Source organism: Sphaerodactylus townsendi, linkage group LG06 (assembly GCF_021028975.2).
Source record: "Sphaerodactylus townsendi isolate TG3544 linkage group LG06, MPM_Stown_v2.3, whole genome shotgun sequence".
Classification (NCBI taxonomy): domain Eukaryota; kingdom Metazoa; phylum Chordata; class Lepidosauria; order Squamata; family Sphaerodactylidae; genus Sphaerodactylus; species Sphaerodactylus townsendi.
In genome coordinates, this window is record NC_059430.1 from 97,226,012 (window position 1) to 97,244,739 (window position 18,728).

Genomic DNA, 18,728 nt, shown 5'->3' on the forward strand with positions numbered 1-18,728 from the left:
TCAGATCGGTCCCAGCACTGGCAGGGATTCTGTATAGTTAGCAAATGGGTTTCTCCTTCTCTCAGAAAGGAAGGAAATCTCACTGCTCCCCACTGCAGGGTGCAGAGCAAGTCTAAAGTGAATAGTGCATGACTAGACAGAAAGGCGTTAATGGATCAATTGTGTAATTTCTCTGTTGTGTAATTGTCTCTGTTTATTACTTCTGACAGTTGAGTGCTTAATGTAATAAAGGTTGGCTACTGGTTGAAACTAGCCTCAGTATCTCTGTGTTCAGAGTCAAGGTTCTCCTCCACGCACCCTTCACCCCGGATGAGAAATGAAGTTAGATGGTTAGATAAGGGAGCTATTTGGAGGTTCGATCCTCAGACGTTCACCAGGGCCTTTTTTCAATGGACTTTCCAATAGACAAAAAATCAGAGTGCAAGCAGCTCATTTTGGACATGCGTCACCTCAATAAGCATCACCAAGTGCACAAGTTTAGGATGTTCATGTGATTACAGGTGCTTTTGTGGAAGGCTGGGGTGTGCACTGTGGGCACCTGTATGCTCAAGGTGAATGGTCTGCTGTCAATCACTCTCTCCACATTAACCTGTTAGAGCTCCAAGCTGTAAAAAAAAATGCCCTTCTTTTCAGATCACCTGTCTGGCAGAAACATCCAGGTGCACTTCGACAGCACCATGGCCAAATACATCCTCTGTTTATGTTGGAAGCTTCCCTTCTTTGGGACTTGGTTATCCAAAATGGGGTTCATCTGTCTGCCATCCGCATTTCCAAGTGTCCCTTTTGACGGGGTGAATTTGTTCAGCGAACAAACGGATGACAACTTGCATTACATTCGAAACGAATCATCTGCCTCTAAGTATCTGGGAGTCATACTAAGACCTCAGTCTGCTTATAAGCAGAACTTTCCCCCACCAATCTTTCCAAACAAACTAGCAGATGTGCTCAGCCGGGACCTCGATCCTCAGCTGGAGTGGTCATTGAACCCCACTACCTAAATGTGCTGTTTTGAGAGTGGGCCTTCTGGCAATTGATCTCTTTGCCTCCCAGGAGAATTACAAATCCCCTCTATTCTGCTCCCAAGCCTGTCGAGACCACAATGCACTGGGAGATGCCTTCAAGTTCCACTGGGGGCAAATTTCTATACCATTCTCACTGCATACTGGTGGCCCATGGTTGGCCAAAACACCCCTGGGTTCCCCATCCTTCAGCGCCTGTCTGGGGAATGGTTCACCAGTTCCCACTCAGCCCCAGACCTACTATGGGACTTACAGTCTGATAGCCTAACAACATGGCTGATTCTTCTCTGAAGGACTGGCCTGACAAGATTAAGCATGTTTTTAATTGGTCTCTAGACATCCCTCTACTAGGATGTCTTATTTGAATAAATCGAAGAGGTTCTGTAATTGGGCAGCTCACCATTCTGTCATACCTGACTCATGTTGTTGGGTACATTTGAGTGTAGGTTGCCCATGTTAGATTCTGGTTTATCCTTTTCCCCCATTAAAGTTCAATTGCCTGCCATTTCGGTGCTCCATGTGAGATTTCCTACCTCTCCCATATCCTGATGAAATGTTTCTCAGGGGCTGTAAAATATGCATACACCCCCCCCCCTTCAAAATGCCCATAATGGCACCTTGCTCTGGTGCTTACATCTCTTATGGAGGTACCTTTTGGGTTGCCATCACATCTACTAGGAGGGTGGTAGACTTTCAGGCTTTGCTCTTTCAGGCCCTCCGCTTCCTGAAATTTCACCAAAGTAGTTCTGAGGCCCAATCTCCTGAAAGTGGCTTTCTGGTTTCACGTTAACCAAGATATTTCATTGCAAGTCTTCTTCCTCAACCACACCTCACTGGGGGAAGGAGCACTTCACACCCCTGACGTTTGTAGTGCTTTACTGTATTATAACAGATCAGCAGGCATCCGTAAAAGCGATGGCTTGTTCATGCAGAGACCTTGTCCCATTGGATACAGAAGGTGATTGATCCGGATGGCCTATCGAATTGCTGTTATGGACTGCCCTGTAGAACTTTGAGCTCACTCAACTGGAGTGATGGCCTCAGCCTGGGCATTCAGAGTGGACATTATAGACATTTGCAGAGCAGCCACATGGTCCTTCCCTACTTCTTTAATCAAGCATTATGCTATTGATGTAGACTCCTGCTAGGAGACAACTGTTGGGAAGGCTGTTTTGTAAGCCATGTTCAAATAAACATCCTTACTCCCATCCTGTGGTGTTCTGCTTGCTTGTCTCCCAATGTGGGACTGCACAGAGTACTCACGACGATGAAATACAGGGTTGCACTTACCTGTAACTACCCTGTTTCCCCGAAAATAAGACATCCCCTGAGAATAAGATGTAGTAGTGGTTTTGCTGAAGTGCTAAATATAAAACATCCCCCAAAAGTAAGACGTAGCAAAGTTTTTGTTTGGAAGCATGCCCGTTGAACAGAACACCACAGCATGCAGCTGTGGAGCGGAAAAATAAGACATCCCCTGAAAATAAGACATAGCACATCTTTGGGAGCAAAAATTAATATAAGACACTGTCTTATTTTCAGGGAAACACGGTAGTTTCTTGAGTGGGCTTCTGTACAGGCACACATCCCCCCTCCTACCTTGCTGTGGCTATCTGCCCTGACTTGGGTTTAGTTAGCAGTCTAGCTGTGGCGGTGATAGAACTAAGTGGATGGCACTTCTCCCCCTCCCATCACGTGACTGTTGGGCAGGAAAGTGCTCTCCACCCGTTGGGCAGGAAAGTGCTCTCCACCCGCCTTTTTCTGCATAGCAGCAGCAACAAATGAAATTTAAAACTTGCTAATCTATCAACAGGAGCCGCATGGCGTAGTGGTCAAGTGCTTGCACTGCCACTCACACTGTCGGGAGTTCAAGCCTCCTGAGGGTCAAATATCCTGGCAGTGGCTCATGGTCAACTCAGCCATCCATCCATTCCTTGGTCGGTAAATGAGTACCTAGCACATAGCTAGGGAATAAAGAATAGCCGGGGAAAGCAATGGCAAACTACCCCACAAAAACGGCTTGCCTGTGAAACCACTGCTTGCAGTGGTACCCCAGGTTGAATACGACTAAAGGGGAAACTTTACCTTTTTTTAATCTATCACTGCTGGCCCTGCGCATGTACAGACCCAATGTAAGTCTGTACACTGTGCCAGCTTGGTGAACTCCAGTTACAGGTAAGTGCAACCCTGTACTTCTCCCAGGACATTTAATCCCCACACCGATCCAGGAATTCTGATCCCATTTCATTTGTAATGTGGATGTGCATTGACACTTTATTACAAACAGGTGTTCGTCCTTACTTCCAGGGCTCATGGGCCTTCAGTGTAAGTGCCGCTCCCATATGCAGGTACTGTTCTGTTGTCAAATGAACACGTGTTGGCTTTGACAGACAGATGTTGCAGGTGGCATTTACCTGCGTTCACGGGCAGGGCTTGGAGACAGCGCAATCCGTGCATCTCTCTGCCTCCAAAACAAACAACCCTTGCCCTGGGTGGGGCACTTACTCAAGAGCTTCGGCCCTGGCCGGTGGTGTTTTTCTCTCCTCCCCCTCCCCCTTGCCTTTTCCCCTCCTCCGAGTGAGCAGGGAGGGGTGCTCCAGAAAGAGAGAGAGAGAAATGGCGCTGCTCTTCACCGCCATCCGCGTGGTCTTGGGCCTTTTCTTCGTGATCACCGGAGTCGTCAAGCTGACCGATCAGATTTCGGCCGAAGTTTACAGGCAGATGGTGAGTGGCGGCGGTGCGCAGCTGTCGGCGTCTGGCTCATAAGAAGAGGGGAGGAAGCGCGCAAGGATCCGGCCGGGGTTGTTTTGTAATTGGCAAATGGAGGCGGTGGAACCGCGCGCAAAAATAAAAACAAGCAAGGCTGGGAGGAGGGTTGCTAATGTGCAAATAATAATAATACGAATAACGCATGCGTGCATGCAACAAAAGGGCAGCACGGAGGTAAGTCCCACGGATTGTGATGGGACTTGTTTCCGAGTCAGGCAGCCCGATCTTTAGGTGAGACTTCCTCGGAAGTAAGAGCCCGCTGTGCAGCTACGGACTGGAGCCTTAATTTGGCTGCAGAAGGCAGCGCGTGTCTGGTGGATCCAGCTGCAAGTTGGAGGCAGCCGCTTAGGCGCGCCACTGCCTTTCGCAACGTTTAAAGGGAAGACGGTGGCTTGTGGTTTCTGCAGGCCACGGGCAGAGCGCTCGTCGGAATCTTTTGTCTCGTGTTCTGAGGGCGGGAAGGCAACAGGGTATTGTAGTTGCTAAAGAAGTTGTTAGCTGCCCGCCTCAGTGGCCATCTCTCGCCGTTAGTTGTGCAAATCTGGGTGCTGCCTGACGCTGGGGGCCTGCCCTCCGCCTTCGAAACCGTTTTGGCGGGCATCGGGCTTGAATTTGAATTTCAGAAGTTTTGCTGGGTGGGACTGCAGATTCACTTGTAAATGGATTGGTATTTTCCCTACTGCTGGGAACTTCCCGCCCAGCCACCATCAGGCAAACTAAATTGTCTCCGAGTCAGCAGTTGCTGCAAACAGGAAAAAAAAAAGGGGGGGGGGAAGGAAGGGGTTGGGTCTTGGGTGAAACAAAACCTAATCATTAAAAGTTGCAATAAAGTTAAAACAAGTATAGCGGGGAATATACAGGTTCAATTTATTGAAGATACAATAAATCTGTGGGTGTTAAGTAAAATTTTCCAGTATTTTGCAACCTGGACCATAATTGGGGAGTTATCTCTCATAAGAAACTTTTAAAACCACACAATTTTAAATCTTTTTAATTTAAACTTTTAAAATCGCTAATATGCAGTCTTTCAACCAAAGACTCAAAAGTCTTCCAGCAAGCTGTATTATAATTCAAAAAATACCTGAAAAAAATATGGTCAGTAGTGTCCAATTCATTCATCCAGCCCTTCTGTTATTCCACAGGACTTCATTTTAGATCACAGCAATATATATGTTTAAAACTCTGTTAAGACAGAAATAAAACAGACACAGTATTTATGGGATAAAACACCACAGTTTAATTTTGAAAAATCCACGTTGGGCTGAATGATTTACATGTCGTAGCTGAATCATGCTGGAAGCAACTGGATCTTTCAAGGTGTGATCTTTCAAGGGAAATTCTAGAATTTTTCAGCTTACATGAGGGCTAGAACTTCTTTTTTCCTGAAAGTGGATGTTTGGGTTGTTAGATTTTGTGGCATGAGCCATATGTGTGGCTAAAATAATGCTGAAATTATATCCTCTTCTTTAATCAAACACCTGTTTTGAAATCAAAACACCACTTTGATTGGGCTGATGAATTTCCTGCAACTTTCTGTTCTCCTTGATTTATTCTCCTTGGCTCACCAACGCAAATGCCTCCTTCTTTTCCAGAAATCACAGTTTGTGCAGTTTGCTGATGTTTTCCCTTTGAAGGAGTTTGGCTACAAGCCAGAGCCGGGCCAGTATCTTCAAGTGGTGGGCTGGACAGAAGTGGTGGCTGGCTTACTCTTAGCCTTTGGGCCACAGCTGCTGCAGGAGCTTAGCAATTTCGTCCTCACTATCATCATGATAGGTAAGGATTTCTGGTGGCTAATCTATGAACACACAGGCCTGATGCTCAAGCCTGGTTTACAGGGTGCCTCTGTTTTCCACGCATAAGTGTGGTGGGAGCTGTTTCTTATTTCTTCTGCAGTCAAGTTTGGTCACGATAGCAGTGAACAGTTTTTTCAGCCTTTAATTTTGTAAATGATTTATGGACCATTGGGTCTGGATGGAGAAAACAGCAAAGAGGGTTTCTTCTGCTCACAAGCAGTTTGTCTTAAAGAGGTCATGGAACTGGGACCGTGTTGCTTGGGAACCCTTCACGGCAGCGTGTATGCTTGGTTCCCATCTGCTCGACCTGCCCTTGTTACAAAGCAGTTCATTCTTACAAAAGGCACCATATGCTCTCCTCTGAGGGAAAAGGCCTGGGCAAAAAGGCTGTCTCCAGAACGTCCCACTACTTTAAGAAGTGGGTGGCGTGGAACAAAACTGTAATTTCCAGCAGAGGGCATTGTGACCTAGCATGCCAGAGATTTGTAGTCTGGGCAGCTGGTGTGCTAATGTTGCAGATGCTGCTGTTTTACGTGTGTCGCTTCCCAGTTTAAACAAGAGGAGGGGTGCATGCAAGAAAGAACAGATCGGTTCTTTGGTCTCAGCAGCATCACATTTAAATTGGGTCAGAGGTTTGACAGTAGGGGAAAAAAAGGGGAGGGTGAGACACGCTGAGGGATACTGTGTGGTTGGTTGGGAGAGCGTGAATGAGATTTCCAGGGTGATGAATAAGTAGAGAGCAGATCTGCCGTTTGGATGCAAATATTATCACTTGTCCCTTCCTTCTCTCTGCAGGTGCCATCTATACCCTCTTGGTTTTGAAAGAACCCATTGCCATGTGCGCCCCTGCCACTGTTTGCCTGGGTCTTCTGCTTCTCCTGAACATCCGGAGAAGTAGGGAATATGCCAAGTCCAAGTTTGAGTGATGGGAAGTCGACCTACAGGGAATGGGATTGCAAATGATGCTGCCAGGAGTCTTTGGTGGCATAATTGTGTTTCTGTTGTCCTATTTTCCCTGCTGTGGCCTAATTTCCTAAAACACACAAATGAGATAAGTTGCATCCCGGCAATGAATGATCTGGGAAGACTGTGTGAATTGGAGTTTCCAATGGCAAAGCCTTTCCCCATTCTCTTGGATAGTTCCCTTCTTATTCCCAGGGGCCCATCATGGCCCATGCAGATACGGCCTGATAGATTTCACCATTTGGAGGAAAAGCAAGGGAAAATAATCAAATCTTGCAGCGTTTGTCGGATGAAAATCCTTTTAATTCTGTGGAAGATGATCACTCCTGCAGCGGTGCTCAAAAATGTTGGAAACCTAACATTTCGTCTTGCAGTTTCTCTGCTGAGAGGGAAATATAGGTAAAACATTTTGAGGCTGTGTCTGATAGGGAAAACGTTAATTTTTCTTAAAAACAATTGTCGCCTTACAAAACAAAAACTGTAACCTGTAGTTTGCCAGAGGGCTGCAGTTCTATAAGGGCTTGGGTTTCACTCAGTCATTTCTCCCAAGACAATTCATTTTAAACTGTGGTTATGTACATAAAGAGAAACTGAAGTGAGTCAGCAAACCTAGCAAAGTCAATGAGGGCTCAATCTCTGATGGGCAGTTTGGGATTGCTAGTCAGTCTACTTGTAGGAAGTGACCCTTTTTATACCTGTTCCACTCAAGATACTTTAGATTTTATTTTCCTGATACAATATCTTGGTGGGCACCAGGAAATGCCTAAGTGAGTGCCGCATTTGGGGGTCATTGTGGTGGTATACACCATGGAAGGCCAACTGATGTCCTGTGGATTTTTGTCTAGCCCCTGAAACTCTCCAAGGGAAGACAGATGCCACAACTTCCCTTTTATTCTGTACTGCAGACGTGCATAAAAGCTGAGCTCAATCCACATCTCCGCAGATATTTTATGCTTGCTCGGCTAAATGTGTTACCGACTGCCCAAACAAGAGGCAGATATCATGGCATCCCACAGGAGAACAGGACTTGTTCCTGTGCAGCGGGCCTACCCGAAACAACTGAACACGTGCTCCTTCATTGCAAAGATTTGGCAGTCTATCGGTTGCTTTTTCTCGAGGCCATCTTGAAGAAATTTTCAGTGAGATCAGACAAGGAAATAGTTTCACACCTGCTTAGTGACCATCATCCCCACACTACTGAATCAGTTGCCAGGTTTTTAACAAAGGCACTTGGATCAAGAGTGAAACCTTTGTGTAAATTTTAGTCAATTGGTTTTAACATAATCTGTATTTTACCACTCTTTATATGCCATTAAAGGTTTTGTATTTGTATTTGTAAAAGCTGAGCTTTGAGTACAAGGCTGAAAAAGGAGGTTCTTGAAATTTTCAGCAGGAGGTTTGGCCTAGGTGCCCCCTTCTAATTCTAGGACCGTGTAATACTTTTGCCCTTGCTGAAGTTGAATGGAAGAGAAAGACCAGGATGGATGTCTGCCCATGCATCATTCTTCGTTGTGTACAAAGGCTAGCAATGAGAACATGACCAGGCAGCATCTAGTTAGGCTGGCAAAGGGCTTCACTATTTCCTTCTCCAAGTTCATGCCACTCTCCATCCCTAGTGTAACCAAAAAAACTCTGTAAATTTCATGCCTACAATCCCCAATATTCTTTGTAGGAAGTTTTGGTGCTTCAAAGTAATGTTATGTATGCTCATGTAATGCAAATGTGCATAATCTTTTTTTCCAGTGTGTTGTATCTGTCACTCTCAGATGTTTGATGCTCAGTGTTAGCTAGCAGGTTATTCTGTGGAGCATTGCTGCGGGGGGGGGGGGGGGAATAGAGCAGCTGCCCAATGAGGATCGGTTAAAACGTTTAGGGCTGTTTAGCCTAGAAAAAAAAAGGGAGTAAGGGGAGACATGACAGGGATGTGTAAAACCATTTATTGCTTCAAGAGAGTGGACATGGAGAAATTCTTCCCTTTCTCCCATGAAGCAGAACCCAGGGTCATCCACTGAAGCTGAAGGTTGGGAGATTCAGTACAGACAAAAGGAAGTATTAATTCACACACTGTGGAGTGGAATGCGCTGCCACAGGATGTGGTTATGGCTGCCAGCTTGGAAGGCTTTAAAAGGGGAATGGACACATTCCTGGAGGGCTGAGCGTTTGATGGCTGCTAATCATGATAGATATCTGCTCCTCCCTGCCACAGGTTGTGTGCGTCTTTAAATCGATCGCTGGATAGCACAGGCAGGATGATGCTGTTGCAGTCTTCCTGCTTGTGGGCTTCCTAGAGGTATCTGGTTCCTCACTGTGTGAACCAAATGATGGACTAGATGGGCCTTTGTTTTGATCCAGCATGGTGGTGGTTATACCCTTTCTAACAAAAAGAACTAAGTAGAATTGTAACTTCATCCGCCATGTGCTGGACCGTCTTTGATGAAATGTTCATCAGATGAGCTGCAAAGAGAGGAAACTCCTGGGAACGTTCGGCAACTGGTGGCGGCAGGATGGGGGCTTCTGAAGCTGACACAGAATGGCAGGTTCCCCCCCAAAAGGGAAATAAGAGCTCTAAGGTGTGTGTGGAAGGGGGAAATAGGTAGGAAAAATGAAGCATTACTTTGTGTGCCTGCCCCTGGCCTAATCCTCACCCTTCTACAAAGTGGTAAGAGTGATTTTAATTTTTTTAATTCTTCATTTGTGGGGGGACAATAAAGCAGGCACTAGGACCCCCGCTGAGCATTCTACTACAAATAAGGTCCAACAAGAAGTGATTGGTGAATTTACAATTGTACTTAGATCTTCCAGTGGAAAAGAGTATAGTGCTGCCAGCCCTCCCACCAGGGCAGTTGGGCTCCTGGCAGCAGCCCTAGTTACCTGCTGCCACTTCAAACAGCAGTGGGAGGGGAAAAATCTCTGCTGAATGGGCTGTGTCACTGTCACTTCTGGCAAAACCCCCAAACTGGCATGACGTAGTTCTAGGAATTGCAGAGAAACTGATAAATTCCTAGAGCTACACCATGTTACTTCTGGAATTTCCTCTGGAAGTGAAGTAGCAATGTAACCACTGTTCCTGCCTCCAAATCATCCTAGCAGTTGCCCGCCATAGTCTGGTGCCCTATTGTCTGCTGAGGCAGGTCTGTGTTTAAGACTTGCTTAGGTCTGTCTAGTTTAGTAGTGTCTGCACTGAACTGCAGTGATTCTCCAGGCATGATGCTTTCCCAGTTGGGGTATCTAAAACTTTTAAGGCACGCTGCCAGGGACTGGGACATTTTAAAAGAATCCACTTGAAACAAACTGCACTTGGCCTTGAGAAGATGAGAGCTAAGAATGAAGCTCCTGACCTGAATGAGTGGGGCTATTGAACTGGAGCAGTAGGCCACCTGTAAGCCAGGATAGGGTACAAACATTTGCATAGTCCTACCTGAACTATTAGGGGCATGATCCAACCAACTGGATAATTGAAGCCCTACTGTAGGAGAACAGGCGCTCTGCCATTCAGCCACACCCTTCCCCTTGAAGGAACTTACAACTACTCAGCTATTATGGTAGTTTTATGTAAGTGAAATACATATGCTGTTTACATACCAGAAGCTTCCAAAAGTTTTTTTCCAATGTTATACAGATCTACCTCTTAAAATACCAGAATTTTTGGCACATGACTAATAGCATATGCTAGGAAATATGTACCTAATTATGTGAGGCACAGAATCAACCTTGCAATATATCCAGCCCTACAAAAAATGCAAAGTGGTCCCAGTTTTTCAACCAGATACCCCAACACTAGAAGTCTTATTTTACTTAGCTTTGCAGTTAAAATTCTTTGTAGTATCAGAAGATTGACTCCCTAACTCTAGCTTCCAAGGGTTGTACACCTTCAAGAGGCTCATTTGAGGAGAAAGTAATATAGAAGTGAGAAAACAGCCTGTGGGTTATTAGAGGTTCTTTACATTCCTTAATTTATTGATGGGACAAACGATTGTCTAACCACTTGCGGGGTCGTGATTTGTGATCTGCAGAAAAGGAAGGAAATGCAGCCATGCCATAACCTGTGAAGAAATGGGTCCTTACATCTGCCTAAAACTCCTATGGATTAAATTTGCTGAAATACTTTGTCATATTTGTGAAGATTAACTGAACTATGTGTACTTTGCACAAAATAAAATTCTGCTAAGGCGGATGGAATTCTTTCACTTCTTTAAATGACTGCTAATTTAATGTCTGCGTGTTTCATGCATACTTTCACAGCCGCAGTGGGTAGAAACTCCCCCCCCCCTTTTTTTGCAAAGGGAAGTGGAAGTGGAGAGTCCCAGACAGCTGAGTTAAACACCCAACGTCACATTGTGTGCTTCCATAGATTTATGGGTTATGCAGAGCTTTGGCTATCTCTACTCTGACTAGAAAGTGGCTGTTGCACCTTGCCGAGAGGAAAGAAGACGTACTCCGCATCTAATATCTGAAGCCGCTCCTAGATGGCAGACAGAATTTTGGAGTCTTTCAACAATTATTTGCCATCTAGCGATGACCGGTGAAAAGTTAAGATGTCAGACAAGGCATATTCAGCAAAAAGCTATAGTGGCAATAAATAGTTTGTGTTAATTGGCTGTGAACAGTACAGCGATTGTTTTGTTTTAAAAACCACTTTCGTATTAAAAAGTGATGTTTGTGCTGCTCTCTTTGTATGTAGAAAAATTGCCTAGTCATGCCTGTGGAAAATTGGGCCAGTTGACAATCCTAGGGGGAAAACTTCCCTGAGGATTAGCCCTCTGTTTTGTGCCTTTTGGCTAAGAACATCCAAGCACTCTTCTGAATCAGGCCAGTGGTCCGTCCTCATACATCCTCTGCCCTGCCCTTCGACGGAGATTTTTTTCCTGTGTCAGTAAGGAAATTTATTTATGGAGATGGTTTCCTCTTCTGATCAACTAACTTGATTCTTTTCCTTACAAAAGAAACTCCCAGCTTCTTGTGCTAGTCCCACATTTGTCTGGTCGTTTCATGGGTCACAAAACCTTCCAGTAATAGACCCTGGCGTAGTGGTTAAGAGCAGGTTTACTCTAATCTGGACACCCGGGTTTGATTCCCTGTTCTGCCACTTGAGCTGTGGAGGCTTATCTGGGGAACTAGATTAGCCTGTGCACTCCAACACACGCCAGCTGGGTTACCTTGGGCTAGTCACAGCTTCTTGGAGCTCTCTCAGCCCCACCCACCTCACAGGGTGTTTGTTGGGGGGGGGGGAAGAAAGGAGATTGTAGGCCCCTTTGAGTCTCCTTATAGGAGAGAAAGGGGGGTATAAATCCAAACTACTCCTCCTCCTCCTTATTCTGTTCTGTATTTCTCTTTGTCAGGAATCCCACAGTTGCTCTAATCAGTTGCCAATTCAGTTCTTTCCTCTGTTTTATCTATCTACTTCATTTATAACCTGTCTTTCTCTACCATGGAGACCCAAAGCAGTTTACATAATTCACCTGTCCTCCATTTTATCCTCAACAATCTTGTGGGGTAGGTTAAGCTGAAAGTATGTGGTCATCCAACAAGCTTTTTATGAATGGAAACGTGCGTCTCAAAGAGCGTGTCAAAAAACGGACCGGAAAAATTATACAAGACAAACGTATGCTGCTAAAGTGGCATTCAATGTATTACCCTCTTATATTTCTAATCATACATAAAATACAAGCGCAACAATGCTTATTTATATTTCTATTCCAAGTGGACTTCCTTGGAAGGAGCGCAGGGATTTTCTCACGCGTGCTGAAACAGTTCACTCTCAGTGCACACTCAAAACAGTCCAACGTATTAGTCCTGCTCTTCATATATTTGTATCCAAAAACATAGTCATAGGATATTATCCTGACATTTACAAAGTTCTTATTCTTCAAGAGTATGTTGTTATTCTGGATACGTGGCTGAAATCTTACGTGATCTCCTTCTGGAGTCCATTTAAAGGAGCCTTGTTGCAATGCGGAGAAAAATTCAGCAAGCAAAAAGTTCAGCAAGCAGAAGCTAGTCGCGTAACTAAAGCTTTTCGATGCCTTCTTCAGTGCTCCGTGGAGCATTTTACTTTGAAGAAACATACAGCCCAGGATTTCCAATTTGTAGTTTTGTACCATCATCAACGATCTGAGAGCAATATAGATACAAAGAGAGTGCTCCTCCAACAAGAAACAACATGGTCTTATATTCTAAAATCATATCAAACAGGTCTAAATAGAGAATTAGATTTTTCTTGTTACCTATAATGGACTTTGATGAAATGCTAGCTGGATGTGGTCTCTTTAAAACACTAAGATAGAAAAAGCAGCTGCAGCTGCAGCGAATCACATAGGAAATAGATATATAGAACCACATGCAATACTTTGGAATGACATCCATTAAGAGAGAAAGTAACAAGATTTAGAAATGAGGAAACAAAGGATAATCAGGCAACATGTACAGGTGCATGGTATTTATTGAGTATTTAATTATTTTATTATAGAATAGAGATAGAGAATGAATGTACACACATATATTTAACATATCACCCGTTTGGGTAAATATTTATTAACACGCATTTATTAAATCTGCTTTCAAAAATAGACACATATAGATTTATGAGAATGTATATATATTTATAGGAATTTTAATCTATTGTATTGCTTATTGAAGACGGAGCACCTGAAGAAGGCATCGAAAAGCTTTAGTTCTGACGCGACCTAGCTTCTGCTTCGGGCTGAACTTTTTTTGCTTACTGAATTTTTCTCCAGCATTTGCAACAAGGTTCCTTTTAAATGGACTCCAGAAGGAGACATCAATACGTAGAAGATTTCAGCCACGTGTCCAGAAGCCAACAACATACTCTTTGAAGAATAAGGAACGTTGTAAATGTGTCATGGGATAATATCCTATGATCTATGTTTTTGGATACAAGTATATATGAAGGAAGCAGGACTACATTAACGTTGGACTGTTTTGAGTGTGCACTAAACTGAGAGTGAACTGTTTCAGCACGCGTGAGAAAATCCCTGCGCTCCTTCCAAGGAAGTCCACTTGGAATAGAAATATAAATAAGCATTGTTGCGCTTGTATTTTATGTATGATTAGAAATATAAGAGGGTAATACATTGAATGCCACTTTAGCAGCATACGTGTGTCTTGTATAATTTTTCCGGTCCGTTTTTTGTCATCCAACAAGCTCCCATGGCCGAATAGGGATTCAACCCTGAGTCTCCCAGAGCTCAGTCTAACACTGACCACTACACCACACTGACTCTCAGACTTTAGGTTCAATAGATTGCCTTCGCCAAGCCTGTAATTTACAGTGTTGTTGTAAAAGCCAATCAGGCTGGAAAATGCTTTGTGTGACATAATGTCAAGAATGCTTTCCAAAACCAAAACAAATGGCTACCCTCTATATCTAAAGACTCACTTCACCAAAGATCCACTGAGACATTAATTTGAGGCAGGGTGTCATAATTATGGGTGGCTTTCCTCCTTCATTTTTGTGCAAGGAAACTTATGAGGCTGACCCTCTCGAAAAAACCCCCTAATCCCTTTGTGGGTCCTGGGTCAACAACCATTGCCCTGATGTTGCAGTGGCCCACTCTAGCTGTTTGGTTGGTTGGTGTAGTGTAGTGGAAAGGAAGAGGGATGTTTGTCTCTCAAGATGCTTGCTCCAGAGATGTAGGGAGGAATCTCGCATGAATTTACTGGGCATACTTCAGGCATTACCTTGAGGGCAGGAACATGTGAGCATTAACCACTCCCCATCCCAATTTCAGCAGGGATACTTCAGGTGTATTTACCCTGTTTCCCCGAATATAAGACATCCCCTGAAAATAAGATGTAGTAGAGGTTTTGCTGAAGTGCGAAATATAAGGCATCCCCCCCAAAGTAAGACGTAGCAAAGTTTTTGTTTGGAAGCATGCCCGCCGAACAGAACACAGAAAAATAAGACTTCCCCTGAAAATAAGACATAGCGCATCTTTGGGAGCAAAAATTAATATAAGACACTGTCTTATTTTCGGGGAAACCCGGTATAAGCAGAACCTGATATCCTTTCCCTAGTATTAGTTCTCCCAGTTGTTGTTCTCAAACTCCACCTGATTTGAAAGCCTGATTCTTGGAAATAGAGTAGTACAGAAATTAGCACGCTTCTGATGAATGAGTGTCACATCCAGGCTGAAAAACATGGACTTTTGTAGAGGTTTAACGGTTGGCCAGAGGATAACGACAGCAAATCTCCTAGACCTGATTCCAAGGTTGGCAGTTTGCAGCAGAGCTTTTTGCAGATTTGCCTAGCATGGGGAACTGGGATCTAAAAGTATTTGTCCTTAATTCTCTTCCGAATTTCTGTCACATATTGCAAACTGGGGCTCGCCAAAGACGGAGCTTTTTATAAACACAAGTATCATTCATCCTTGCCTGTTCCTTTTGATCCAGTGAAGTTTGAACTTCTCTTTGAGAGTCCCAGGCCTCTAATCTTTGATCTTTCTCTTTTGTCTTCTTGTTCCCTTCTTTTCACAGCCATTGCCCTTGAAAAATTAAGGCCATCTTGACTTCCTTTGATGAGTGTCTTGGGGAGAATAGGAACAAAACCTGTCAAAACTGCAAGGTTGTCTCTTAGCCTCCCCCCCAGGATCCCTGAACTGACTCAGTGCTTTCCACACCAGACAGGATTCCTCCGCTGGCAAGCCATGTGCGCTGCCCTAAGATCCTTGGATGGAAGGCAGGATAAAAATGGGATAGACAGTTCAGTGTATAGGAGTAGTTCCCGTTGGGCCAGCAACCAATGGACTTCCTGGCACCCAGAATCTTTTTATTCACTCTGGCCTTTCTTCCATCCCAGCAGATCAGGAAATGCTTCAGAAGAGACACCATGGTGGCGAACCTATGGCACTCCAGATGTTCATGGACTACAATTCCCATCAGCCCCTGCCAGCATGGCCAATTGGCCATAGGAGGTGTTGCCTTTGTGCCTGTGGAGAGCATAAGTCCCCAAACAGCTGCCTCCACCTTAGGAAGATGCTTGGGATACAACCTCCCCTCATTTTGTGATTAGCCCTAGTTCTCCCTGGCAGCCATTTTTATGACTGACCTGCACCCATGGCAGCCATTTGTGTGGTGGTGCCCACTTTCTGTTCCCAAAATTGCTCTCAGCTTCAGCAAGCCTGGACTGCCACTTGCCTTTCTGCAATAGAAAATCTTGGAGTTCAGCCTCTTGGGCTTTTGGTAGCAGCCAGTTCAATTTAAGGATTCCTTCTGAGGTATCCGTGTGATTACACGTAAGTTATCAGTGGGTTATGTACCTTTTGTGTGGCATCCTCTTCATGAACGCTAGTGTGAAGTAGTGCTTAGAGATTCAGACTAGGATCTGGGAGATCCAGGGTTGAATTCGCACTCTGCCATGGATGTTTGATGGGTAACCTTGGACCAATTGTACACGCTCATCCTAACCTACCTCTCAGAGCTGTGAAGATAAAATGGAAGAGAGGAGGATGTAAGCTGTGAGAAAAGTAAGCAAATATATGATACTTGATAAGCAGATACTTTATTGTTTTCCCTTAATTTTCCACTGAATTTTCTGAATTATTTCTGGATAATAGTTATAAACCTGCCTGCCTCCTGACCCTTGAATGGCCCAAGGTGGATACCAACTAACAACACTGGACATGGAATGTATATCAAATTAATATTTTTAAAAAAACATTTAGATCAGAAATGTAGGAACAACCTATCAAACAACTAGGAAATGACTGGTTCTTAATTTACAGGCAGTGGCAATTGTTCAGAGAAGCATTTTGCCAACTCTTCTGCCTGATGGCTGCTGGTGTTAATGACGATTGTCTGGACTGGTCATGCTGAATGTCCCAAGCTGTGGTGGTAGTATCTGGTTCAGGTTCACAACAACCTAGGACCGTGGTGGCGAACCTTTGGCACTCCAGATGTTATGGACTACAATTCCCATCAGCCAATTGGCCATGCTGGAAGGGGCTGATGGGAATTGTAGTCCATAACATCTGGAGTGCCAAAGTTTCGCCACAACTGAATGTAGGTTAGGCAGAGGCAGAGATGCTGCATACATGTAGGTCACACTGAGTTTTACAGCTGAGTAGGGTTTTGAACACAGGTCTATCCAATCCATTGATTCCACCATCTTCTTGACCAGTTATACATTCTAATAGAATAGATGTCCTTGGAGTTAATGGCTGGCTAGTTGCAGGGGTGTACTGCCCTAGGGACATGGGGACACCCATGTCCCTGGGTGCACACCTTTTGGTCATTGGGGGGGCGGGCGAAACAGCGTGTGCATGAGCTGTCTGCTGCAGCGGTTCCTCTCTCCTGGCCTTCCTGCAGGCCTTCAGCCACAGCCGCGCCACTTCCTTCTCCAAGCAGCCTGCTCGGGCTTCAGGAAGCGGCACATTACATAGAGGTAAAGAAATTAATTCCTTTTTAAAAGGACATTTTCAGACATTACTGTTTTATTTAGCACATTTTTTATTCTGCCCTTCATTTTATTCTGCCCTTCAGAGCCCTTAGGGGATGGGGCGGTTTTATAAATACAATTATAAATAAATAAATAAAATAAATAAAATTTGAGGAATTCAAGATCCCATATATCCCTCCCCTGCTTCCATTTCATCCTCAACAATCTGTGAGGTAGATGAAGCTGAGGATGAGACTAGCCCAAGGTCACCCACTGAACCTCCATGGCAAAAGCTGGAATTTGAACCTGGGTGCCCCAGATCCTTCTCCAACATGACACCACAACTTTCCCATAGTCGTAAACGTGAAGTTCAAGGATCAAATGACAGAAAGAGCCTACAAAGAACCTTTCTATGGGGGAAGGGAAGATCACTTCTTGAGACCTAAAAGTCATAAATGAAAGCCAATGCAGCATACTGATTAGAGTACAGGTGTCAAACTCACGCCCCTCCAGGTGTTGTGGACTACAGTTCCCATCATCCCTGCCAGCATGATGCTGGCAGGGGATGATGGGAACTGTAGTCCATAACACCTGGAGGGCCGTAAGTTTGACACCTATGGATTAGAGCATAAGACTAGGATCTGGGAATCCCAGGTCCAAATCCACACTCTTTCACAGGGGATCTTGCTTAGCCTAACCTATATTACAGTGATGTTGTGAGGATAATAAAATGATGTGAGCTGGGCATTGTTGAGGGGTTTCATGGCTGGAATCAGCTGGCTGTTTTGGGGTTTCCAGTCTGTGTGGCTGTGATATGGTAGTTTTTGCTCCTAACATTTTGCCCGCATCTATGGCTGGCCTCTTCAGAGGCATTTCATGGTGAGATGTGTTTCTCTCTGTACAGTGTAAGCTGCATTGGATCCCTACTGGGGAGAAAGGCAGGGTATAAGTGAAGTCAATTCATATGTATTTTTTCTAATCACCACACGCTGCCAGATGTGTTAAAACAGGCAGAAAAGTCCTCTAATGATACACAGCACCTGCTCAACAGATTTGAACGAGCCTTCTTAAATAATGGAAGCAGCTAATGTGGTGTGTGTAGGTAGGGAAACCAGATTTCTGCACTAAGGTGTACTAGGACCAGAGAAGGTTAATGTAATCTTCCTTACTGGGGTGCGGTGGAGCAGGAGAAGGAACTGCCTTTGATAACCACATAACTGTTCTCCAGCTTTAAACTTTATAGGGTTCTGTGGGTGGGCAGCATGCCTTTGTTAGCAGATGTCCTTTCTCCCACTGCTGATTCATATCCTCTCCCTGTGCCTTTCTGCTTAGCTCTGCCTATTTTGTGATACAAAGTTCTGCTAGCAGAAAAGCAATTGGGGGTGGGGGTGGGGGTGGCAGAAAAGGTAAGATAGAAATACCTTCCCTCGGAGCTTCATTTCAATTTTTTGTGTGTTTGTATGTAGTGGAGAAAAAAACAGCGTCTGAAAGGTTGCTGGTGGGTGTACATTCTGTGTGTGTGTGTGTGTGTGTGTGTGTATGTATAGTTAAGGAGCGTCACTTATGGTTACTTTAGTGTCCCTCAAAACCACTGCAGTGCTGTAAGACAGTAACTATTATATAAATAAAACAAAATGTGTGTGCTTTTGTGTCCCAACTATGTACAATATGTGACTACACCATGTCTATAGCAGCAGTGGCGTAGTGGTTAAGAGCAGGTGCACTCTAATCTGGAGGAACCGGGTTTTATTCCCAGCTCTGCCGCTTGAGCTGTGGAGGCTTATCTGGGGA

General features: G+C 44.5%; 1 protein-coding gene across 2 annotated transcripts; it reads left to right on the top strand.

Annotated features, from left to right (window-relative positions):
• Window positions 1-3,512: 3,512 nt before the first annotated feature.
• Window positions 3,513-7,595, top strand: TMEM35B (transmembrane protein 35B). 2 transcript variants are annotated; one of them, XM_048499187.1, is made up of 3 exons: window positions 3,513-3,743; window positions 5,381-5,561; window positions 6,377-7,595. In XM_048499187.1, the coding sequence occupies exons 1-3, from the start codon at window positions 3,636-3,638 to the stop codon at window positions 6,505-6,507; spliced, it is 420 nt and encodes a 139-aa protein (XP_048355144.1). In that variant the 5' UTR covers window positions 3,513-3,635; the 3' UTR covers window positions 6,508-7,595. The 2 variants fall into 2 exon arrangements, with proteins under 2 accessions (XP_048355144.1, XP_048355143.1); XM_048499186.1 differs by lacking the exon at window positions 3,513-3,743 and adding an exon at window positions 3,791-3,962.
• Window positions 7,596-18,728: the final 11,133 nt, after the last annotated feature.

Excerpts from the sequence above, each read along its gene's own strand:
- TMEM35B (XM_048499186.1), top strand. The coding sequence starts at position 3,840 with ATGGAGGCGGTGGAACCGCGCGCAAAAATAAAAACAAGCAAGGCTGGG. Across the intron at positions 3,963-5,380 it reads AACAAAAGGGCAGCACGGAG|AAATCACAGTTTGTGCAGTT; the intron begins GTAAGTCCCACG and ends CTTCTTTTCCAG. Across the intron at positions 5,562-6,376 it reads CCTCACTATCATCATGATAG|GTGCCATCTATACCCTCTTG; the intron begins GTAAGGATTTCT and ends TTCTCTCTGCAG.